This window comes from Cervus elaphus, chromosome 23 (assembly GCF_910594005.1).
Source record: "Cervus elaphus chromosome 23, mCerEla1.1, whole genome shotgun sequence".
In the NCBI taxonomy this organism is placed as follows: Eukaryota; Metazoa; Chordata; class Mammalia; order Artiodactyla; family Cervidae; genus Cervus; species Cervus elaphus.
The window spans coordinates 1801375-1826610 of NC_057837.1; the positions used below are offsets into that span (position 1 = coordinate 1801375).

The following is a 25236-nucleotide window of genomic DNA, read 5'->3' on the forward strand; positions in this document are numbered from 1 at the left end:
CCAACTTGCCACTCCAGTCCGCTTGCTCTGAATGTAGTTCCTGGTCACCTTCTGCCATCTAGTGGTAAAAATAGTTTAAAACTGAAAGTGCAAAAATTGATCACTAAACCAAGTACTGTGTTAAGTAAAGTTCTCTCTCAACAACAGTTTTGCTGAGGCTGTCTTTCATCAAATGTAGTATCTTGAGGGTGAACTCAAGATCTTGTGATCTTGAATTGTGATCTCCATCTTCCCACTTCAGTTTTTGAGACAGTTAAATGGATGTCATGGTCCAAAGTCCAGAGAAGACTTGAGTTTTGGAGAAATGTTTGTAAACTTGACATTAATTTCCTCGTGGTGATTTTGACCTTTGTTGGGCTGCCTGGCTTGTAGGATCTTAGATTCCTGACCAGGGATTGAATCCAAGCCCCAACAGTAGAAGCCTGGGGTCTAAGCACTGGACCTTCATGGAATTCCCCATTCTTATAATTTTGGAACCACTAGAGATTTCTACTGAATATTTAGGTATATTTAATATTTAGAAGCTCGATATTCCCCAAATAACTCAGAAATATTAATTGAACAGACTCTAGAAGCAAACCAAGGATAAGTCAATTGACACTTTAAAACTTTTACCAGGAGTCCTGTTCAAAAAATTTGTACTGAATCTGCTTTCAAATATATTGAAAAGTATGTCTCAGTAGTTGTACCTTTACAATTTAATTAATAGAGATAAATAACAAATAATAAGCTGTTTTGACATGATGCTCTTCGTCTTATAATTATTTCCTTTAATGTAGTCTAAATTCTTAATTATGTTTCCCCCACTAAATTTCAACTTAATACCCAGAAGAAAAACTATTACAAAGTAGCTTTTCCTGAGAATTATTTCAATTGTGTAAACTTTTTGTCAGTACCTTTTGATCATTTTAAAACTATCTTACTAATTGGATGACCATTTACAATGGATATTCCTGATTAGCATTTAATCTTAATCTTGCTACAGAGGTTTTCAGAAGAAACCTTGTCTCCCTGGTATTCTGCCTTCTAGAAGTGGGAGAAAATGTTAAATCAGCCTACAGAGGTCTGCCCATATCAGTACTGCAGTGTGGGGTTTCTTCTTTATTAAAAGCTTTATCAAAGTGGTATTTATATAATAGCTAATATTAGCTAAAGTAACATGAGGCTTTAATATGCCAGGCACTGTTCTGAGCTCTTTCACATAAATTAACACACTTAATAATCACAAGAACTCTATCTGTTACTGAGACTAATTTTTTCCTGATTTTATAGGTGGGCAAACTGAGGCACAGAGCAGTTACGTAACTTGCCCCAGACTGGCTCTAGAACCTGAGCCCCTGTACTGTTGTGTAGTCGCTAAGTCGTGCCCAACTCTTCGTGGCCCCATGGACTGTAGTCCACCAGGTCCCTCTGTCCATGGAATTTCCCAGGCAAGAATACTGGAGTGGGTTGCCATTTCCTTCTCCAAGGGATCTTCCCAACCCAAGGATCAAACGTGTCTTCTCCCACACTGCAGCCGATTCTTTACCACTGAACCACCAAGGAAGATGCACTGTGCTGCTTGCTTAATAGGTGCCCAGGAGCTGGGAAGGGAGCCGAGCGGAAAGGTTCTAAAGAAAAGCAGTATTTCTTGGTCCACCCCAACCCACTTTCACTGGCGACCCTTTTCAATAACAGTTTTCCATTCATCCAGTGGTCACCTGCATACTCATTTTCGTCTAGTCTGATGACTTCTTTTTTAACTATTTTATTTTATTGATTTATTTGGCTGTGTCAGGTCTCAGTTGTGGCCTGCAGAATCTTGGTTGTGTGAGCGGGAATCTTTCCTGGCAGCGCACAGACTTTCTGGTTGCAATCCAGGAGCTCCAGAGTGAGCGGGCGTCAGTAGTTACGGGGCACGGGCAGTGACCCCCCGGCGTGTATTGTACAATGAATTCTTTTTTTTTTTTTTTCATTTATTTTTATTAGTTGGAGGCTAATTACTTTACAGTATTGTAGTGGGTTTTGTCATACATTGACATGAATCAGCCATGGAGTTACATGTATTTCCCATCCCGATCCCCCCTCCCACCTCTTGATATATATTAACTTCAGACATCACCTGCAGACTCCTTGCTTTGGCAGATGAGACACAGCTTGAGGCTTCTTCAACTTTACTGTGCGTTTGGGTCCCCTTAGTACATTACAGATCCTGGTTCAGGAGGGTTGGGAGGCTGCTCTCTCGCAAGCTTTCCGGCGGTACTGAGGCTGCTGGAACTGGGTGCTCGGGGAGCCACCCGGAGACCTTCCTCCTCCCACCGCTCACCATGTAACGCGAGGTGCTGCTTTTCCTTTCTCCTCTCATCCATTTTCTGTTGGCAGTAATTGTTTTCAGAAAAGGAGTGGTCCTCTTCTGCCCTCATGGGTCATTTGATCGTTGCCCTGGGAAACAGCCCTCACTAACATGATGCTGACTCTGGGAACATTGTTTTTACTCCTGCTTCCAGGGAACCGCAGGGAGCGAGGCCATGGCCACGGAAGAGATGTCTAATCTGGTGAACTACATCCAGCCAGTCAAGTTCGAGTCATTTGAAATTTCAAAAAGTAAGTTTTCCCTGGAGAAAAACCCCTAGTGTAGTATATAGTCAGTATATTACACCCACAAGAAACTAGACCAAAAAAATATTACCCTTATTAGAACTATTCTATGAAGTATTTAATATATGTGTGTCTTTACTATCTGATTTTTATATATCTAAATAAACGTACATGGTAAGTAGCTTCATCGTGTCCAGCTCTTTGAGACTCTATGGACTATAGCCCACCAGGCTCTTTTGTCCATGGGGTTCTCCAGGCAAGAATACTGGAGTGGGTTGCCATGCCCTTCTCCAGGGGATCTTTCTGACACAGGGATCCAACCAGAGTCTAAGTCTCCTGCTTTGGCAGGCAGGTTCTTTACCACTAGGGCCACCTGGGAAGCCCCAGATATATGTAAATATGTATTTATATGTATTGTATGCATCTATATAACCATATGAGAACATATTCCATGATATTTCCCCAAAATTCTTAATAGACCTACAGGCTATACATGATTATCTAAAAGATACTAGACCAGTGTACAGTTAATTGAGGATTTTACATTGTTTTTCATTCGTGACCACACAGTGCAATTATATAAATGACAGTGTTGAAATAAACTATTTAGCCATCCTTTAAAAGGAAGCAGAGACTTGATTGATCCTGATAAATAGAAATGGAACCAAATCAATTGGCCCACATTTCATTTGTTCAGCCCATGTTTTATATACTTAGGGGAATATATAATTAACTTCACATCACTTGATGTTTTACTTCATCCGACAACCCATCCATACTGGATGCAAGAGAAAGGAGCCCTTGTATCAAAGTGCTTAGTCGTGTCTGACTCTTTTTGCGACCCCATGGACTATAGTCCACCGGGCTCCTCTGTTCATTGGGTTCTCCAGGCAAGAATAGTGAAGTGGCTAGCCATTCCCTTCTCCAGGGATCGAACTGGGGTCTCTTGCGTTGCAGGCAGATTCTTTACTGTCTGACTCACCAGGGAAGCCTGACTTTCAATAAGGTTTAGACATAAAAATTTCAACAGTTTGTTTGATGTTATAATTACTAGTCTTCTTACCACAAGCTGTGAAACATCCTATAAAGTAGTTATTTTTATATTACTATAACTGTCTTTGGCTGTTAAATGTTTGTTTAATTCATGATTCAAAAGCTCCCAGACAAGTAGCCAAACTGGGAAGGAGCTGGTACATTTAGGCCCTTAAGAACCTGATAACAACAGCACCAGCCAAAGATGTGCAAACAAGTACTTTCTCCTTGTATTTTATACCATTTTCTCACTTTTTTCAAAAGAACACTGCACATAGTTTACAAAGAACCTATTAAAGTGACTTAATTTTAATTAACAGCTGTGCTTAAAACAGTCATATGAAAGTAGAATTTTGATGGACCAAAATAAGAGAAACAAGGGTTTCCTTTAGAGTTGATTAAATTGGGGAAGGTGAAGAGGTGGATAAAGGAGGAATGTGGGAATAACTAGGAAGAAAAATGAGGCTTTAATTATGGAAAATGGGCATCAAAGAGGGAACAATGCCTGACGGTAACTCGGTTTAAATCACTGAGCTCCGACTGACAAGTCTTTATATGTAGCAGTGTGATTTCTAGTTGGAAAGAGGTCAGAGAAGCTGTTTGGCTCTTTGCCTTTCTAAACTAAGATAACTTCTTTTGGTTTCTCTCACTCTAATTGGAAGCTTGGCTTTCGCTTTCGAGATGTTGCTCCGTGTCCAAGAATATTGAGACCTTCTAGGACATTCACCTCTGTGGCCCCCGACGTGTAATCTGAAAATGAGGCCATCCGACTGGAAAATGTTCAAGGGTCCTTCTGCTTTAAAATAACAAAATTCTAAGGTCACATTAGTTCTTCCAACCAAAGGGTACCTGCAAGCTTGAGGCGATGACAGTGTGGGTGTAGCCAAGTAGACGTAGTCAGCATCTGGAGGAAGGTACATGTGGACGTGGTCTGTATTGCTAGTTCTCAGTGATGGCTTCAAGAAACCAATCTGAATGGATTTAGAGCAAAAGGCCCTCTTTTGACAGGTTAGCTTACCTGGCCACACTCTCCACGTCTAAAATTCATCTTCCAACCCTGAGGCCACCATGTCCCTGACTTGCACGACACCTAACCAGGTAGCAAATATTAGAAGACACAACTAAGATTGAAAATTAAAATTAAAACAAAATTAAATATAAAAGTTATTTGAGGGTCTTTGCCCTCGGTTTCACGGGACATTTGTCTACTTCTTATGTGCTATTATTTATAACACTGAATTTTATTTCTCACTTTTTTTGCTTTCGTTTACACAGAAAGAAATAGAAGCTTCGAGATGTCTTCCTTTGTGGAAACCAAAGGTCTTGAGCAACTTACGAAGTCTCCAGTGGAATTTGTAGAGTATCCTTGATTTGACGGATGTGTGCTGAATTGACATTAATGAAGTCTTGTGCTATTGGTTTAATTTTTGTCTTTAATAAGGAAAAGGTGCATGAAATGGCTAAAGTCTGTCACTTGGGAGTGATAAATAGTTTCAGGTTTCTTATGCAATGGTGAGAGGGATAGTCTGGCCCGTGGAAGAGAACTGGCCTTGGAGTAAAGGAAGATTTCAAGGTTACCCTCACACTATCAAGCTCTTAATCCCTTGGCAATTCCAAGTTTTCTCACCTGTAAAACAGAAATGATGATACCAGCTTTGTGGCTTGCTGTTTGGGTTAGTGATCACATATGTAAAATGTGTGTGTGCATTTTATACATACATAAAATATGATGTGCATAAAGTGTATATTATATATATAATAGAGACACCTTTCTGGTGTCTCACATGCTTACATGTAAAAGACATCCAATCAAAAAACAGTTGGGATGATGATGAGACTATAAATATATATTACTAATAATATATAATATATATAATAAATATATATTACTAATAATATGTAATATATATAATAAATATATATTACTAATAATGGATTTGTTGAGACTCCTGATGACAATTTTTTAATTTTATTCCTGAATTAAAATAAAATGGCACAAACATTTGAATTTTTTTAATAAAATTAATATTAAATGTCCTAGTTATATAAAAGAAAAAAAATCATCTTTAAAGTTCATTAACAATAGGAAAGGAAACAGGTGTTAACTCCATAAACAAAGTGATGATTGACATAATCATTAGTAATCAATAAGTACTAACTACATGGTAGACCTTTGTTAGGTCTTAATGTAATCCTCACAACAGCCCTATGATGTAGGAATCATATATCTTTTATAGATGAAGAAACTGAGGCACAGAAAAGGGAAATAACTTGTCCTGGATCATGCAGCTAACAAGTTTCAGGTTAAATTTCAAACCCTCTTTGGCCTAAGTCCCCTGTCAAACCCAGAACCTGCGCTGACCTCTGCCAAACTTGGTAATGTGTGTGTGTGTGTGTGTGTGTGTGTGCGTGCGTGCGTGTGTGCGTGCGTGCGTGCGTGCGTGCGTGCACGCGCGCGCGCGCGCGCTCCGTCACTCAGTTATGTCTGACTCTTTGCAATCCCGTGGACTGTAGCCTGTCAGGCTCCTCTGTCCATGGGATGTTCCAGGCAAGAACACTGGAGCAGGTTGCATCTCCTACTGCAGGGGATCTCCCTAACCCAGGGATCTAACCTGTGTTTCTTGCATTTCCTGCATTGGCAAGAGCGTTCTTTAAAGCTTGGTAATAGCAATAGTTAATTGTGTTTTAAAGACATAGCATCATTCAGTAACTAAAAGGTTCTCAGGATGGAAAACTGATGATGGTAGGATTCAAAATATGAGTCAAAATCTTCTGTGCTATATTAACCTTGTTATCAATCATAAAGAGTACCATAGTTTTGGCAAAGAGCATTCCCTGAGAAGGTTAAGAAAATGAGCAGAGAGCATTTCAAAAATAGCTGTACAGTTCATGTTATCTGCTTCTGCCAAGCACAATATCATCCTGTCCCATGATTTGCTACATTCAGATTTCCTTTTATGTCCTTAATCACTAAGCCAGTCCTTAATAATCTCCAAAAAATTGTGTTGACTCAACCATTTTTGCTGCTTCATTAGTTTTTACCCACAAGGCTCTGCAAAGATGATGCTCCATTTGTATTATAAAAGCACATTTATTCTGTTTGTTCAGAAAGCTTTTTACATATTTCACTCACTAGTCCAATGAGATCATCCATCTTTAATTCATTTCCCCCTCAGTGAAAGATGGGAAGCAGCTTCTCAGTTAATATTATTGGTTAATTCTTTTTGTAATTGTATTCACTACTTAACATGATGGTCCAGATATAACAAAATGCAGCTTAGCAGGATATATCCAAAGGGAACACGCGTGGATTCATCCAACTATATGCCTCAGCTCTTCTGGAATGCAGGCTGCCAAATGGTTGCCCTTAATTTCCAAACAGTGGGTAAGTCGCACAGTTAGTATTCATTTCCATCCTATAAAAGCCACATTTCCAAGTGCCTGAAAATCATCCCAAGGAGGAGAAAGACTGCCAGGCTGGATTGAAAAAACAAACAAAACACATTTTCATAAAGAAAATACCATTACCAAAAAAGGCAAATTTTGAATATTGAGGAATTATCTCTGATAGTTTGTAGATGTCTTTATTTTGATTTGTTTTACTTATTTTCAAACAAATTTTTACACTTTTAAAAGTAATACATGTTTATTCTAAAAAATATAAATTCAAAATAAGTATAAAAAAATAATAAAACTTCCAGGAATGTTACCACTGAGAGATTCTCTCAACATTGTTAACTTCTGGCTTTGTGATCTATAAGGTTTTTGGCTATGCATATACATGCTTTTTCACTTAATACCTTGTTAAAATATATATCTTCATATATATTTAAATAGTATATGGAAACATGAATTTTAATAGCTATATATTAAGTACATCTCAGAATTAACTAAAGCACATTTCCTATCACTGAACTTTAGGACATTTTTTTTCTGCTGTAAATAATGCCCTGAGAACAGGCTGAAATATAAATTGTCAAGTTTATCTCCTAATGTTCTTTTGGAAAAGTTCCTAAAATAGAATTAAAAGAAGTGAAAGTTTTAAGAACCTTTGTACAATGCCAAATTGTACATCAAAAATGTGGCATGAGATTTCTTCTCAATCAGCAATGTATGATATGTTTTTCCCTCACATTTGTGATCTTGGTTAAGTATTATTATTAAATAATAGTAATAATTCAGACAACTATCTCCTTGTTCTTTTTCATTTCTTTGAGTGTTGAAGTTGAACCTTGTAAGTTTGTGTTTTTATTTTTGTCGTTGTTAAGTCACTAAGTCTGTGCAACTCTTTGCAACCCCATGGACTGCAGTACCCCAGGCTGTCCTCCGTTCTCCTCACTGTCCACTGTCCTCTGTTATCTCCTGGAGTTTGCTCAAATTCACGTTTGTCCTACACTATCTCCTGGAGTTTGCTCAAATTCAAATTCATCATAGTCAGTTATGCCATCCAACCATCTCCTCCTCTGCTCCCCTTCTCCTCCTGCCTTCAGTCTTTCCCAGCATCGGGGTCTTTTCCATTGAGTTAGCTCCTCTATCAGGTAGCCAAAGTACTGGAGCTTCAGCTTCAGCATCAGTCCTTCCAATTAATATTCAGGACTGATTTCCTTTAGGATGGACTGGTTTGGTGTCCTTGCAGTCCAAAAGACTCTCAATTCTTTGGTGCTCAGCCTTCTTTATGGTCCAATTCTCACATCCATACATGACTACTGGAAAACCATAACTTCGTATGGGACCTTTGTTGGCAAAGTCATGTCTCTGCTTTTTAATATGCTGTCTAGGTTTGTCATAGTTTTCCTTCCAAGGAGCAAGCATCTTTTAATTTCATGGCTGCAGTCACCATCTGTAGTGATTTTGGAGCCCAAGAAAAGCAAATATGTCACTGCTTCCACTTTTTCCCCTTCTATTTGCCATGAAATGAGGGGACAGGATGTCATGATCTTAGTTTTTGAATGTTGAGCTTCAAGCCAGCCTTTTCGGTCTTCTCTTTCACTTTCATCAAGAGGCTCTTTAGTTCTTCACTTTTTGCCAGTAGAGTGGTATCATCTGCATATCGGAAGTTGTTGATATAACTGCTGATATCCCAGCAGTTCTGACTCCAGCTTGTGATTCACCCAGCCTGAGATTTCACATGATGTACTCAGCGTATACTTTAATTAAGCAGGATGACAAGATACAGTTTTGTCATACTTCTTTCCCAAATTTGAACCAGTGAGTTTCTATGACTGGTTCTAACTGTTGCTTCTTGACCTACATACAGGTTTCTCAAGAGATAAGATGGTCTGGTATTGCTGTCTCTTTAAGAATTTCCCACAGTTTGTTGTGATCCACACAAGTCTCAGGCTTCAGCATAGTCCATGAAGCAGAAGTAGATGTTTTTCTGGAATTCCCTTGCTTTCTCTATGATCCAATGAATGTTGACAGTTTGATCTCTGGTTCCTCTGCCTTTTCTAAACTCAGCTGGTACATCTGGAAGTTCTCAGTTCACATACTGCTGAAGCCTAGCCTGAAGGATTTTGACCGTAAACTGACTAGCATGTGAAATGAGCACAATAGTCCGGTAGTTTGAGCATTCTTTGGCATTGCCTTTCTTTGGGATTGGAATGAAACCTGACCTTTTCCAGTCCTCTGGCCACTGCTGAGTTTCCATATTTGCTGACAGATTGAGTCCAGCACTTTTACCGCATCCTTTTTCAGAATTTGAAATAGCTTACCGGGGATGCTTTTACCACCACTAGCTTTGTTCATAGTAATGCTTCCTAAGGCCCACTTGACCTCACACTCTAGGATATCTGGCTCAAGGTGAGTGATCACACTATCATGGTTTTCTGGGTCATTAAGACCTGTTTTGTACAGTTCTGTATATTCTTGGCACCTCTTCTTAATCTCTTCTGATTCTCTTAGGTCCTTACCATTTCTGTCCTTTATTGTGCCCATCCTTGCATGAAATATTTCCTTGATATTTCCAATTTTCTTAGAGAGATCTCTAGTCTTACTCATTCTATTGTTTTCCTCTGCTTCTTTGCGTACTTCATTTAAGAAGGCCTTCTTATCTCTCCTTGCTTGTCTGGAACTATCCTTTCAGTTGGGTTTATCTTTTCCTTTCTCCTTTGTCTTTTGCTTCACTTCTTTCCTCGACTGTTTGTAAAGCCTGCTAGACAACCACTTTGCCTTCTTGCGCTTCTTTTTCTTTGGGATGGTTTTAGTCACTGCCCCCTATATAGTGTTGGGAACTCCTGTCCATAGTTCTTCAGGCGCTCTGTCTACCAGATCTGATCCCTTAAATCTATTCATCCCCTCCACTGTATAACCATAAGGGATTTGATTTAGGTCATACCTGAATGGTCTCATGGTTTTCCCTACACTTTTAAATTTAAGTCTGAATTTTGCAATAAGGAACTGATGATCTGAGCCCCAGTCAGCTCCAGGTCTTGTTTTTGCTGACTGTATAGAGCTTCTCCATCTTTGGCTGCAAATAATATAATCAATCTCTTTTCTGTATTGACCATCTAGTGATGTCTATGTGTAGAGTCCTCTTGTATTGTTGGAAGAGGGTGTTTGCTATGACCAGTGTATTCTCTTGGCAAAACTCTTTTAGCCTTTGCCCTTTTCCTTTTGTACTCCACAGCCAAACTTGCCTGTTACTCCAGGTATTTCTTGACTTCCTACTTCTGCATTGCAATCCCCTATGATGGAATGATATGATTTTTATTTTTGCATTTCTGCTTTTATTCAGGACTGCTGTCAATTTTTCTGTTTATTTATAACAGTACTTTTTATATAAAAGTCATGTTGTCTTATTTTGTGGAAGAAATGAGATCGGATTGATTAATGTTTTATTTTATGGACTCTTAGTTTACCCTTACAATTACAAGCTCCACATCTGAGAATCAATCTAGGCTTACTTCTATTTCTTTCATAATTTCTTTTTCACATGTAATTTAACCCTTTCATCCACACAGATTTAATTTTCATGTATAATCTTGGTAAGAGATCAGTCTTTTATATGAGAGGTTGCCTTTTTCATTGTTAATTTGGGTCCATTTTTTCAATTAATAAGTCTCCATTAATAAATTTTCACCTTCCTGGAGCCAATAACTTTGTTATTATTATGATGTTTCATAATATGGTTTAATATGTGGAAGAGGAAATTCTCCTTTTCTCTTACTGTTCAGTGTTTCTTTGCTTTGGACTGACTGTTCTAAAATAATATTAACTAGTAGTATTAAGATTGGGCACTTCATCTTGACACTAATGAGAATGTCACATCATGATGCCAATGGGTAGACTCTGGCTGTGACTTTGAGACAGTCTTTTACACACTAAAGGAATCAACACTTGGCCTAAATGACAACACTGGTTTTAGGAATTTACATTGAATATCATTAAATGTCTCTTTGACATCTATTGGGATGATCATATGTTCATTTCTTCTTTGTGAGAAATGTTACAAATTTTATTAGTATATCTCTAATATGTAAGTATCCTTTTGTTCCTCAGAAAAATTCTACTTGCTTAATGTATTTTTTTTAGAAAATATGACTTGACAATTAATTTTTAGGCTTTTGAAGTTAATTTTTTTCAAGCATAATTTTGGTAGTTTATCCAATTTTGGTATCACAGTCATAATAACTTGTAAAATGATAGTTAAAATTCACTTATTTTTCCCTGCTCTAAAAATGATTTGTTACATGAAACTTTGAAATAATTCTACTATCACTTCTTTACTGTCTATCTGAGTAGAGGTGAGTTGTAACTCAGACAATCTGGAACAAATCGATAGCTTCTCAAATTCATTATGACTTTAAAGCTTGTTTGTTTAGCTCTAGCAATTGCAAATAATGTAGACATTTATTTCCTACATTGATCAAGTCTTAGCAAACTTTGACCAGGAATCTTTGTCCATTAGAATCAAGTCAATGAGTGATTAGATATTGGTAGTAAGTAATTAAATAAAAAAATTTTAAAGAAAATCTTTTTCCTATAACTTAAAAAAAGAATTATAGTATCTACTGTTGATTATGTATGAAGAAGTTCATCCTCAAAAACATGGATTGGAGATTTAAACTTTCTGAAGAGCATCTTAGTAAGAATTATCAAAAGGCTTTTCCAATAAACATATTTTCTGACCTAGAAAATTCACTCCTAAGAGCATCATTAATGATGTCTTCAAAGATTTCACCACAACAGTGTGGTAAAATCAAACATTATATATAAATGATAAAAGTTTGGAAGAGACATAGATATGTCCAGAGTGGGGCCTGGTATAGTCTGTGTATTCAGGTATATCTATTCAAAAGTGTTTTATACAGTTGTTAAAATTAAAGCAGATGAATATTTAATGAGATGGACATATTACATACATTTTATATATTCAAATATATGAATATACTTTAAATAGAAAAACAGAATCTACACCAACCTGTTGGCAGTGGTTTACCTCTTCATTTGGAGATGACAGCTCAGTTGTTGTTTTTTTTTTTCTTGTCTGGGTTTCCTAAGTTTCTATAATGATTAAGTCTTTTTTCTTAAAGAGGGAGAAGAAATGTACTGTAATACAATCTTACGTTCTTGCTGCAAATGTAAATACAGTCCCAGTAAGGTTTGTGTCTTTTATACACAGACCTGGCTATGCAGATAAACATGGGGATGTATGAATACAATGGCAAGAGTGGCTACAGGCTGAAGCCGGAGTTCATGAGGAGACCTGACAAGCACTTTGATCCATTCACAGAAGGCATCGTGGATGGCATAGTGGCCAACACTTTATCTGTTAAGGTATGTTCACCCCATCACACAACTGTACCCAGCTAAAGTCTTCAGCAGCACCTATTTTGTGTAAAGTAGTTTAGTCAGTGTTTACTTCCCAGTAAAGTCTTCACTTCCTTTGTATATTTGTTTAATTTAATTTAAAGACTGAATTCATATTAAAAGTTTTCAAAAGCTATATGCACAAGATGCTCCATTTTTTAATGGGCTAAAAATCAGATCCAAAATCAGCGAAGCAAGTTGCTGAGATTCACCATGGCTAGTCCTTTTTTTTGGTGCAAAGATCCTACAGAGAAATGTACCACGAAATTTGTGTGTGTGTGTGTGTGTGGACACTCAGTCATGTCCACCTCTTTGCAAACCCATGGACTGTAGTCTGCTAGGCTCCTCTGTCTGTGGGTTTCTCCAGGCAAGAATATGGAGAGGGGATTTCCTTCTCCAGGGGATCTTCCCGGCACAGGGATCAAACCCAGATCTCCTGCATTGCAGGTGGATTTTTTACTGTCTGAGCCACCAGGAAAGCCAAAACCACAAAAATTAGTGACTCATATTGGAGAAATCTGGTCTTCCCTCCCACCGTTAGTTTTAGAAAAATAGCCATACTGAACAAAATTAGAGAAAATAAAGGTATTCTCTCAATAAATTATTAAAGATTGAATAAAAGTTCTCCAGTTGCCATAGCATGTCTTTTGAAAATCTCTCAGAGCATTCAGGAATTTATAACACATAGTGAGTAATGATATTAAGGGCTTCCCTGGTGGCTTAAATATAAGAATCATATCATTAAACATACACCTGACCCTCAAAAAATTAATTGCAAATGATTTCTGCAGTCTTTGAAATTTATTTTACAGGAGATACAAGGTATTTTTTTAGCTGTGAGAAAATATTTTTAATACTATAAATGGGAAATCGTTTTTATAAAAAACTTTTTACATGAACCCTATAAGCCATTGTTTGTTGTGTCTAAGTTACATTTACTTTTTAAAAGTTCCATTTCTTTTCTGTTTAACTGGATAATTGCAGCACTAAGAAACCTTTTTAATAAAGCATAAATGCAATTTTCCAGTTGACCCTAAACAAAAGCATATAAAAACTGTGTAAAAAAAGTACTCTTTATAGTCCATGAGGTTGCAAAGAGATATGACTTAGTGACTGAACAATAATGACAACAATTTCACTAATTTATATCTATTCTAAGCTTGTTGAACCCACTTTTACTTTAAAATTTATGTCATTTGCACCAGAGATTAAAAATAGAGTTGCACTGGAGTGTCTCTCAATGATATCATTTGAAATTATTTCACCCCATATATCTGCCAAGTGGAGTTGGCAGAATTAGAGCTTCAAGATTATATTTAGTTTAGGAAATTGTTTTCAGCAAAGGATGTTTAATGCCTGTCAAGTTTGATTAAGATAAACTCAAGCATCACTCAAGGATAAAAAGCTATTTTAGAATTTTTGTCAATTGTAGTTGTAGTCAGGTCAAACTGATAGTAATATTTTATCAAAATAATCTTTTGTCCTTGTTTGCCGATTCATCTCATTTTATATGTTTGCTCTGTTGTTTATTCTTTCTTGAAAATTCTACTGTGACAGTGTAAGTGCTTATAACGATCACATAGAGAAACTGGGGAAAACAGTTGAGTCCCAGACAGGTGTACACTGCTGCCCGAGTCCAAAGTGGAGACACCGCTCTAGAGATGTCAGTGTCCTCTGAATGGACAGGCCATAATGCCTCAGAGACCCTGCAGCAGAATCCTGCCTTCACCATGATGGCTGGAGCCAAAATGCAGCTCACATCAACCCAGGACTGCCTTTGTTTTGATCCCCTGACATAGACTTGATAATGCTGGAATGGACTTCTGAGCTCTGGTGGTGTTCCATGATCCTATTTTACTGATGAGAACATTGAGGCTCAGTGGTATTAATTTAGTTAAGAAGTCTGTTTTAATCAAAATCTTAAGCATATTGTCACTACCCTGGGGGTCCAGTGGTTAAGACTCCACACTGCCAATGCAGGGGGCGCGGGTTCAATCACTGGGTGGGGAACTAAGATCCACATGCTGGGCAGATAAAGATAACAAAAGGAAAACAAAAAATTCAAAACAATATATTCATTAAAAAAAAAAAATCTTAAGCACACACCATCTTTGATGCATCTGAATTCCCAGCATGACTCACTTAACTTGGAAGTTTCAAACATGCTATAAAATGTCTGCTAAGTAGTTCTCATGTAGAACCTCAAAGGAAACAAAGAGATTGTTAACTGCAGGTCTCATGCACTCAGGCACAGAGACCATGATTCAGGAGAAATGCGTTTTCCCGGGGTAAATGCAAACAGCCTCTTCCTCATAACTTTCTGACTTGTGTGGCATCTCTGACCATATCAGCGTGCAGCTGCCTTTGGCCTCCCCCATCTCCATGGCCACCCCCAGGCTGCCATTGTGTCCGTTTCTGGCCCAGCCATCATCTTGGGGATTCTGTCTCCTTTCACTGACTGGAGCTCAGAAAGTGAAGCTTTGTCAATCAGATAACACAAATCACTGAGTCCGTTCCACCAACACTTGCTTTCCACGTTTCCCTCTCTGTTGTTAAAGCAGAAGGGCATCATGTCTGTCTCCACTAACTTTTATAACATCCGAGAACCCCGCAGATTCTGAAAATTATGAACGTGTAGTTTTAAAATCTCATTTAATTCCACAATTATTAGCTTTATAGCTTTATAGCTATATCATTAGCTTTATAGCTAGGCAAAGGATACCACAATCATGCGGATGGTTAACCAGTGTGGTTAGGAGTGATGATAAACTGAGTTTAATAGTTTAAATTTGGTATTTGTTTTTAGTATTTTTACATTATTGTGGCTTTTTATTAAAGTGTAACAACTTTGAGAATTGGAGTAGCATGGTATTATGACTACTCTTTCAAGTTGAATTTTATGAACAAGAAGTTTTCTTTAATGCTAGACTTTCTATTATGCTATGAGTTAAATTTGTACTCTGAAGCAACCTTTTAATTTCATCTACAATCATGCTTCAACATCAGTCCTTCCAATGAATATTCAGGACTGATTTCCTTTAGGATGGACTGGTTGGATCTCTTTGCAGTCCAAGGGACTCGCAAGAGTCTTCTCCAACACCACAGCTCAAAAGCATCAATTCTTCAGCGCTCAGCTTTCTTTATAGTCCAACTCTTACATCCATACATGACTACTGGAAAAACCATCACTTTGAATAGACGGACCTTTGTTGGCAAAGTAATGTCTCTGCTTTTCAATATGCTGTCTAGGTTGATCATAACTTTTCTTCCAAGGAATAAGCGTCTTTTAATTTCATTTAATTTTCACTTTAATTTTCATTTTGGAGCCCCCCAAAATAAAGTCTGCAACTGTTTCCACTGTTTCCCCATCTATTTTCCATGAAGTGATGAAAGCAGATGCCCTGATCTTTGTTTTCTGAATGTTGAGTTTTAAGCCAACTTTTTCACTCTCCTCTTTCACTTTCATCAAGAGGCTCTTTAGTTCCTCTTCACTTTCTGCCATAAGGGTGGTGTCATCTGCATATCTGAGGTTATTGGTATGTCTCCCAGCAGTCTTGATTCCAGGTTGTGCTTCATCCAGCCCAGTGTTTCTCATGATGTACTCTGCATATAAGTTAAACAAGCAGGGTGACAATATACAGCCTTGACATACTCCTTTTCCTGTTTGGAACCAGTCTGTTGTTCCATGTCCAGTTCTAACTGTTGCTTCCTGACCTGCATACATATTTCTCAAGAGGCAGGCCAGGTGGTCTGGACTCATGTTGAATGACTGAGGTTGAAGCTAAAATGCCAATACTTTGGCCAGCTGATGTGAAGAGCTGAGTCATTTGAAAAGACCCTGATGCTGGGAAAGATTGAAGGTGGGAAGAGAAGGGGATGACAGAGGATGAGATGGTTGGATGGCATCACTGACTCAATGGATGTGAATTTGAGTAAACTCTGGGAGTTGGTGATAGATAGGGAGGCCTCTCATGCTGCAGTCCATGGGGTCACAAAGAGTCAGACACGACTGAGTGACTGAACTGAACTGAACTGAACAATCATGCTAAAATGAGAATTTTTTTCTCTTATAAAGTTTTTAAGTATTAGAAAAATCTTTATATTCAGTTGGCTCTAAAAATCAATCTTTAACTTTTAATAGATAGTATCTCTGAAATATAAAAGCCATAATCTCATCAAACTTTTCATGCTTGTTCATGTATTTCATCCTATACAACTTTGTCTTATTAATTAACTCCTAACCCTAGCATTTTCATTATTCTTCTACCAATTCTTTAACCAGAAAAGAAATAATATTTGTACTGTTGCTTCTGTTTTACTTTGATTATGGTTCAGCATTCCTCATTAGCATTTGTCTCTCCCTAAAGTTTTCTCTTGTATAATTTTTATTCATTTTTTAAGAGTTTGGTTTTTTTTTTAATTCAAAAAACTTTCTAGATTATTTCAGGTCAGTTTCTGTCTGATAAGAAAGTCGGGACTTATGTGGAAGTGGATATGTTTGGTTTGCCTGTGGACACAAGGAGGAAGGCATTTAAGACCAAAACATCACAAGGAAATGCTGTAAATCCCATCTGGGAGGAAGAACCCATTGTATTCAAAAAGGTTGGTCTTGTGTCCTTCATGTCAGATGTTAATACATCTTCTAGGTGTTTTATGACTTCCATGTTGGCTCAGAGGGTAAAGCATCTGCCTACAATGCGGGAGATGTGGGGTCACTCCCTGGGTTGGGAAGATCCCCTGGAGAAGGAAATGGCAACCCACTCCAGTATTCTTGCCTGGAGAACCCATGGATGGAGGAGCCAGGTGGGCTACAGTCCATGCGGTCGCAAAGAGTCAGACACAACAGAGCGACTTCACTTTCACTTTCAGGTGTTTTATACTGTAAAACAAATGAAAGGAGGAATTACTTATTATTTCATTTGGGAATTTACACATTAATAATACAATAGCATTTTCAAAACTATCTTGAAAACTACTCAAGATTTCTGTGAATTGCTTGTTTGGATTTTTCATAATTGTGAATCAATTAATTCTGCTGCTAAGTCGCCTCAGTCGTGTCTGACTCTTAGTGACCCCATGGACTGCAGCCCACCAGGCTCCTCCATCCATGAGATTTTCCAGGCAAGAGTACTGGAGTGGGGTGCCATTGCCTTCTCCCAATTAATTCTAGGATACCTCATTTGGAAGACCAGAATAACATGTAATTTTAACTCATAGCCTCTCATAATACAAGTGATAAATGATATGTCTTCACTATAATTCGAATGAAGTAGAGTGGTAAATAGGGACTAATATGGTAGCCAAGAGAAAGGAAGTCCATGCTTCCTTTAAAAAGCAGAGCAATTAAACTCCCTAGAATCTCCAACCACTGGCGTTGGTCTTTGTAACTTGTCTGGATTCTATCTGATAGAGTTAATACCTTTTACATTCCACTTGTCTTTCCCTCTGCTTTCACCAAAAAAACATCTTTTTCACACATGGTTTACACAAAAAGGAAGACATTAAGTGCTTTCTATTGAAAGTAGAATGCACTCTTAACATACCCCTTGCTTTTATCTGGCCAAAATATCTACAAAGGCAGTCCTCTGCAAATAGCGTATCTTATCTGTGGTAAAGATCTCTGCACTCCAGCTTTTTTTTTCCTTATGTTAATTGGATCTAGTAGTGCTGTCTACTTCATAGCATTCTTATGTGAGTATTTCCTAATATACTGAAAACATTTAGAAAATATGTAACCCATTGAAAGTAGTCAATAAATGTTAGTTTTCTTATGTTCCAAAGAAATACATATTTAAGGTATAATTGGCCTCATGGTCTTGACATGTTGATGTAGTATAGCTGCATATGTACCCCAGATGTTTTACACTGAGAGAAAAAAAGTAAGCAATTACTTATGGTTACTTTGGAAATTTACAAATAAGCAATCTCATTTTGAAAGCTATCCTTGAAAGCTACTTTATAATTTTTGCTCCAAAGTACAAAGGTAGTTTGCTTTGAAAATATAATAGTGAATGCTCAAACTGTGATTAAACCATTAACTCACAGTATTTAAACATAGAACTTTTGTCACCTCTGCCTTGAGAATGTTCATGTCAAAAGAAAATGGTCTATTTGTTGAACAGATTCCTCATTTTGAAAAGTTGATAAAACACAGATGAAGCCATCTCTCTGGTAATCCTTCTCTTTTTGAAAATCTAAATTATAGAGCAGTAATTTAACTTTTTATCCATTTGCTCAGCAGAAACTTCTACTTGGATTTGGAAAAGTAGGGCCTATTTGAATAATACCTTTCTAATTGTTTCTGGAAGTCACTCCTTCTTGTAACCACATATATTCTTAATGTCCTATAGGTGGTTCTTCCTTCTCTAGCCTGTCTGAGGATAGCAGTTTACGAAGAAGGTGGTAAATTTATTGGTCACCGAATCTTGCCAGTACAAGCAATTCGGCCAGGTATGGATAGCACTGTGGGAAACTTTGTATCAAAGTTGTAAAGAAAATCATCACTGCCTTGTAGGATTGTTAAAGAATGATGTAGGAAGCTATTTGTTGCTTTGGTGTTTCACTCTGTAAAAAGGATTATAAGATTATATATTTAAATCTGGCAATATTATGTTTTTGTGATGTGCTATGACTACCAGGCCAGTCAACTCTTGCCAGATACTACGTGTAACAAACTACCTGAAAATTAAGAGGCTTATGAAATGTGTTTCATCTTCGTGCTCACAGGTCTGTGGAGTAGTAGGGCTTGGGGAGGTTTGGCTCTGCAGCTGTGCTTGAGGCTGTGGGCTTCCCACACCTGCCCACTCAGGGGCTCCAGGTGAAGAAGCAGTTGCATTCGCAGGCATCTCATGGCAGCCCAGTGGGATGCATGCCTGTATCTGCAAGTGCATGCGAAGCCTCTGCTTGTACATGTCACTAACATCCCACTGTCCAAACAGGCTAACCCCCAAGCTGAGAAATCATATACAGGGCACAAATTTGGACTGATAATTGAGTCTATGACACATGGTTTCAAATTCTCTCTTGTGGGGAAAAAGATGGTTGGAAAGAGGGAAAAAAAATCAGAGTCAACATTATCTTCCTGTTTGATGAGAAAAATAATACCCTATCACTCAAGACCACGTGATTAAAATGAGGTAGAAATAATCTGTTTCAGAGTCACCTGAAATAAACACTTTGATCGAATAGATGTTTCGCGTTATAAGAAACGGTGATGCACGGTATCATATCACCCCCAGGCTATCACTATATCTGTCTGAGGAACGAGAGGAACCAGCCTCTGATGCTGCCAGCACTCTTTGTCTACATAGAGGTGAAAGACTACGTCCCAGACACGTATGCAGGTAAACCACCTAACTCGAAAGGATATCTCCATCTGGGGTCGTCCATATTTTTGTGACTCAGTGGAAAGAAAACTGGGTTAAACAAAGGCAAGAGAGTGTGACCTCAGAATCACCTCTATGTTGGTATGCATGTTTAAAAGTAAATTCATTAAACCTTTGTGAATAAGTTTTAGTTTAAATCTCAATAAATTATTGAGCATTTTTATCCATTGGTAATATTACTCTTATGAGTTCAGTACTTTCTAACCAATGCTCTCTGATACTACACAGTCTATGTAGGTCTGTGCAATGAATTTGCCTTCAGCCAGTTTTAGAATCCTGACCCTTTCTATGAGCGAAATCTTCAACTATAGAAATTAACTTATGATGATGTCAGCCTGGAATCATACATTTAAATGCTTGTGGTGCCAAGTGACCTGGGTGGGAGACCCTGGGAAGTGGTGGAGACTATGGCAGTCTTGGAGCTTGTGTGCAATCTGCAGACGGCAGCCATAACTCACTCCAGCTAGACAGCATCATGTTCAAATGATACCTATACTGCCAAACATTGGGTTGTTTCAACAGTCTGTAAAGCAGCCTTTTTATATGAATTGTCTCCCCTGTGAATCACCAGTGTGGGAAACAGGACAAATTTGTGGGCCATTGCTGAACTGGATGAAATGCTCAAATAAAACTTAAAAATTTGGAGCACTGACATCCTGAGTTGGAGCTTGTCCAGTTTGACTCAGAGATGACCTTTGAGTTCTCTCTTCCTGAGGTTCAGCCAGTGGACTCTTGTCCATTTCCAAAGTGTTGGCTGGATGGAAAGATGGAAGATGGATGGTGAATCAGTAAATGGATGGACGAGTAGAGAGATGATGAACAAATACAAGGATGGATGGGTGATTGGAGGGATGGATGGATAGACTGATGGATGGTGGATAATCGGTATCTCCAGGACCATCAATCTAAAATGTCTCTTTCCCATCTAGATGTGATTGAAGCTTTGTCAAATCCAATCCGATATGTGAATCTGATGGAGCAGAGAGCTAAACAACTGGCTGCTTTGACACTGGAAGATGAAGAAGAAGTAAAGAAAGAGGTGAGAGGGTTATTCTAGTCTTGTGCATGGCGTGAAACATGATTTCTGAATCTTGTTGCTAGCTTTTCCTACATAGCATCATCCTCAGAAAAGGAAAAGAGAACACTGGAAAACCACTTTAATGGAATTCAGCCTCATCTTCCAAAACATCTAAAAGATACCCTGAATTTTTCATATTTCATTCTTTGTTGGCATTCTGTGGCCACCACCAGCATCTTCTTTTATGACCACATTGAATAGCAGACATCTGGCTGTTTCAGGGTAAATTTTCTAGATCATTTCATGTTGATTAAAGGTGAATAAAACATGTAGAAAAGAAGATGATCATCAAGTCATTTGTTGTTTTCTTTTGTCTTTAAAGTACAGGGTTTTCAAAGTGCTTTTGTGATTTCTTACATTACACAAGGTACTTAACACAGTACCTGTTGTGTAGCGTAGGCCAGAAAGTGGCTACTACTATTAGTGTATATTTATGTACTACAATACACATTCCCAAAATAATTGGTGTATTATTCTAAATTAGATGTCACAATGCAAAGAATAATTAAGAAAGGGTCTAGAAATATTAGAAGTGAAGCTTAAAAATATGAAGCTTCCTCAAAATCCTGGTGAATTTGCCTTGTCATCTGATTGATTTAGTGATTAATCAACAAGTTGAATAAAATCTTTGACATGTGTTTAAAAAAAAATGAAGTTTCCATGTAGACTGAAATAGAATTTCATGATTATTGGGGATGATATAAACATTACAAATAGTGATAAAAAAAATAGCTATTTTCATACTTCATTTGAATATTCAGAGGATAGATTCAGGAAAACAGATGAGAAAATTGGAGAATTATTAGTATAGAAAAAAAAACCTTGAAAATTGTCTGGGTGACTTTAATAGCAAGTCCACTCAAGTTGACATTATTAAGTTATCTTTTTCTTATTCCAAAAGAATAAAGAAACCTAGGCTTATCAAAGAAAATTTTTAAATGAAAATGAGAAAAGAAAATCCCAAATACATCACCTTTAATCCAAACACCCAAGTCACACAGAGATAACACTGTACATGCATGCGTGCATGTGTGCTAAATCACTTCAGTCATGTCTGAGTCTATGCGACCGTATGGACTGTAGACCTGCCAGGTTCCTCTGTCCGTGAGATTCTCCAGACACGACTACTGGAGTGGGTAGCCATTTCCTCCTTTTAGGGATCTTCCCGACCCAGGGATTGAACCCACGTCTCTTATGTCTCTTGCATTGGCAGGTGAGTTCTTTACCACCAGTGGCACCTGGGACACCCAACACTCTACATATGGGATATAGTCTTTTTATGCACAATTAGTACTTTTTCATAAAATGGGATAATATTCACAATCTGTGTTTTAACCTTTTATTTTCACTTAATGCAAACAGTTCCATGTCATAAAATATTCTATGAGATGACTTTTAATAACTTTGTAATCTTCTGTTACATAGCTGCACATTATCTTTCTAATCTCTATTATTGGATATTTTGAATACTTCAGTATTTTAAATAGATCATCAGTAAACATCATATAAGTATGTTTTTGAGTACATTTATGACTATTTCCTTGTTTTTTGTATAGAATTTTAGAAATTTGTGATCTAAGGTGTTGAGTTAATTGAACGTGAGAGAAGATGAAATGAAAAAAAGAAAAATATGGTTTTCCCTGGTAGTCCAGTGGTTGAGAATCTGCCTTGCTATGCAGGGGACACAGGTTTTATCTCTGGTCAGAAAACTAAGATCCCACATGTCTGAGGAGCAATTAAGCCTGTGTGCCACAACTAGAGAGTCCATGCGCTGCAGTGAAAGATCTTGCATGCCACAATGAAGATCCTGCATGTCAAATAAATATTCTTTAAAAAAAGAAAAATATCTAATGCCAAAGTGAAATTTTTCAGCCTCTTATTTACACTGCAACATCATATCCTATAGAACCAATAAATATATCGTCCTGTTTGATGAAATTTAAAGTTAGCCTGGAAAGTTTCATAAATACTATTTTTCTTTGTATGCAGAAAATGGAGTTACAGGGAAATCTTACACCCCTGGAAAAGTACAGCTAACAGTAGACATGAATTACTCCCAACGTTGTGTCTTTGGCACCTGTGCCTACCATGTCTCTTTTTCACATGTTAAAGACCACTGAGCTTTTGTTTGTCTGTGACGCTTTTCCTTGTTTACCTGTGGCCAGGTCATGTTGCTGTGCTGTGCTGAGTCGCTCAGTTGTGTCCAGCTCTTCGCAACCCCCTGGGCTGTAGCCTGCCCAGCTCCTCTGGGCGTAGGGATTCCCCAGGCAAGAATACTGCAGTAGTTTGTTAGGCCCTCCTCCAGGGCATCTTCCCAACCCAGGGATCAAACCCAGGTCTCCCGCTTTGCAGGTGGATTCTCTACTGCCTGAGCCACCAGGGAAGCCCAAGAATACTGGAGTGGGTTGCCTATCCCTTTTCCAGGGATCTTCATGATCCAGGAATCGAACCAGCCTCTCTTGTTTTGCAGGCAGATTCTTTACCAGCTGAGCTACCAGGAAAGCCCAATTCCTGTTGATGTATGGCAAAAACCATCACAATATTGTAAAGTAATTATCCCAGAATTAAAATAAATGAATGAATGAATTTTAAAAAGAACTGAAAAAAAAAAAAAAAACACCACTTCGGCTTACTGCTTGAATTTGAGCTGTTAGTCTGAGCACTCACTGCTTGGCTGGTCCAGAGGGCACAGAGAGAGCAAGCATGTCATCCATGCTCTAAGCAGATTTTGCTGGTACCAGCCCAGAGTTCCTTTTCCGGGCTGCTGCAGGGTGGGCTGCAAACAGCTCACAACCACATACTTCTCCAGAGGACTGGCCTAGGCTGATAGGAACTGCCTTGCTTGGGGATGTCTAGCAGATTCTTCTTTCAAGGAGGTGACTGTGTCCTGCAACTGTCAGATACAGAATAACAGCCCAGGTCTCTCGCTTCTGGGTGGGCACCTTCAATGCTGCAATTCAAGCTCCCATGCCCCATCCCACCCCCCAGGCTAAAGATCAGGCTGAGGCCAGACTCCAGCTGAAACCACTCTAGGTTTATCTTGTTTCCCTGTCTTAGCCTGTTTTCCTCACTTCCCGACAGTTCTGAGAACATCCTCTCAATTTATCATGCAGACAAGAATCCCAAGTTCAATTCTGCTAATAAGGAATCCCACAATGCTAAATAGCTGCTGTTTTAGAATTAAAGATTGAATGCCCTTTCTGTTTGTTTGTTTGTTTGGGAACTAGAATTTAAATGTTTGACAATAGTTACATCTTTAATTTCAGTGTTTCTTCAAAGATAATAGTGTTTTTTTTTCTTTGTAATGGCCTTTGAAAAGATTAAGACTAGAGATTTCAGTGAATTTCTCCTTTCGTTCATATAAACACCAATATGAAATTAAAGGCTCTCCTTAGATATCAAAGGGTTTCCAAGCTCTGAAACTCTTTTCTACTGATTTTAACTTAATAACATATTTCATAAAATATAATTCATGGTAAAGATAATCTATGGAGATACAATTAGATTACTATTAAGCCTTCTCTAATTAGAAAACAAGAATCTCATTAATCAACTGGATGCAATTTATTTTCTGAAAAAGATAGGTGTTCAAAGAAAGCATTTTCAGATAAAATTATGTTTTGCTACTATTTCAAAACAATACTTTCTGTATCATCAACTTGTACCTAGATGTTGGCCATGTTCTCCAAGGTTAAGTAAGCTCTGACTTGAAGAGATTTCAAGACACCACCAATTTCAGCTTATATAATATAGCAATAGAGGTAAAAGCCTTGTAATGAAACAGAGACCGTTTCTCTAATGAGTTTCTCCACTTTGCGGAGTAGGAGACCTAAGGCCTTTGAGACTGCAGATCTTTTACATCACTGTCCTTTCAAAGCACCAGATATCACATATCAAAAAGCTATTTGGATTCCACATATATGTGATATCATGTGATATTTGTTTTTCTCTGTCTTCTTTAACTAAAAAGTGATACAAGTGAACTTATTCACAAAATAGAAATAGACCCACAGACGTAGAAAACAAACTTAGGGTCACCAAAGGGGACGGGAGGAGGGACAGATCAGGAGTTTGGGGTCAACAGACACACACGGCTGCATAGAGTGGGTGAGCAGCCCCAGAGCGCACGGGACTGTGACAGCCCACAGTGGGAAAATCTGAAATATATATATGTGTGTATATAACTGAATACTTTAAACCTGAAACCAACACAACATTGTAAACCAACTATACTTTAATTCTTTGAAAAAATAAAAGCTATTTGTGGAGAATGTATGATATGATCAATCATATCATAATGGATATGAAAATACAGAAGTAGAATTTTAGGTCAACATTACTTTTGCTTCTCCTCTA

The 25236-nt window shown here is 37.9% G+C and overlaps 1 protein-coding gene across 2 annotated transcripts in view; it reads left to right on the plus strand.

Annotated features, from left to right (window-relative positions):
* PLCB1 (phospholipase C beta 1) overlaps positions 1 to 25236 on the plus strand; it is an 854892-nt gene that overhangs the window by 679416 nt on the left and 150240 nt on the right. For both annotated transcript variants that reach the window (XM_043883527.1, XM_043883528.1), the window contains exons 16-23: positions 2487 to 2583; positions 4885 to 4969; positions 6870 to 6994; positions 12230 to 12384; positions 16855 to 17019; positions 18768 to 18867; positions 19656 to 19760; positions 20732 to 20841. In XM_043883527.1, coding sequence (XP_043739462.1) covers positions 2487 to 2583; positions 4885 to 4969; positions 6870 to 6994; positions 12230 to 12384; positions 16855 to 17019; positions 18768 to 18867; positions 19656 to 19760; positions 20732 to 20841 — 942 coding nt within the window. The remainder of the gene's footprint in view (positions 1 to 2486; positions 2584 to 4884; positions 4970 to 6869; positions 6995 to 12229; positions 12385 to 16854; positions 17020 to 18767; positions 18868 to 19655; positions 19761 to 20731; positions 20842 to 25236) is intronic.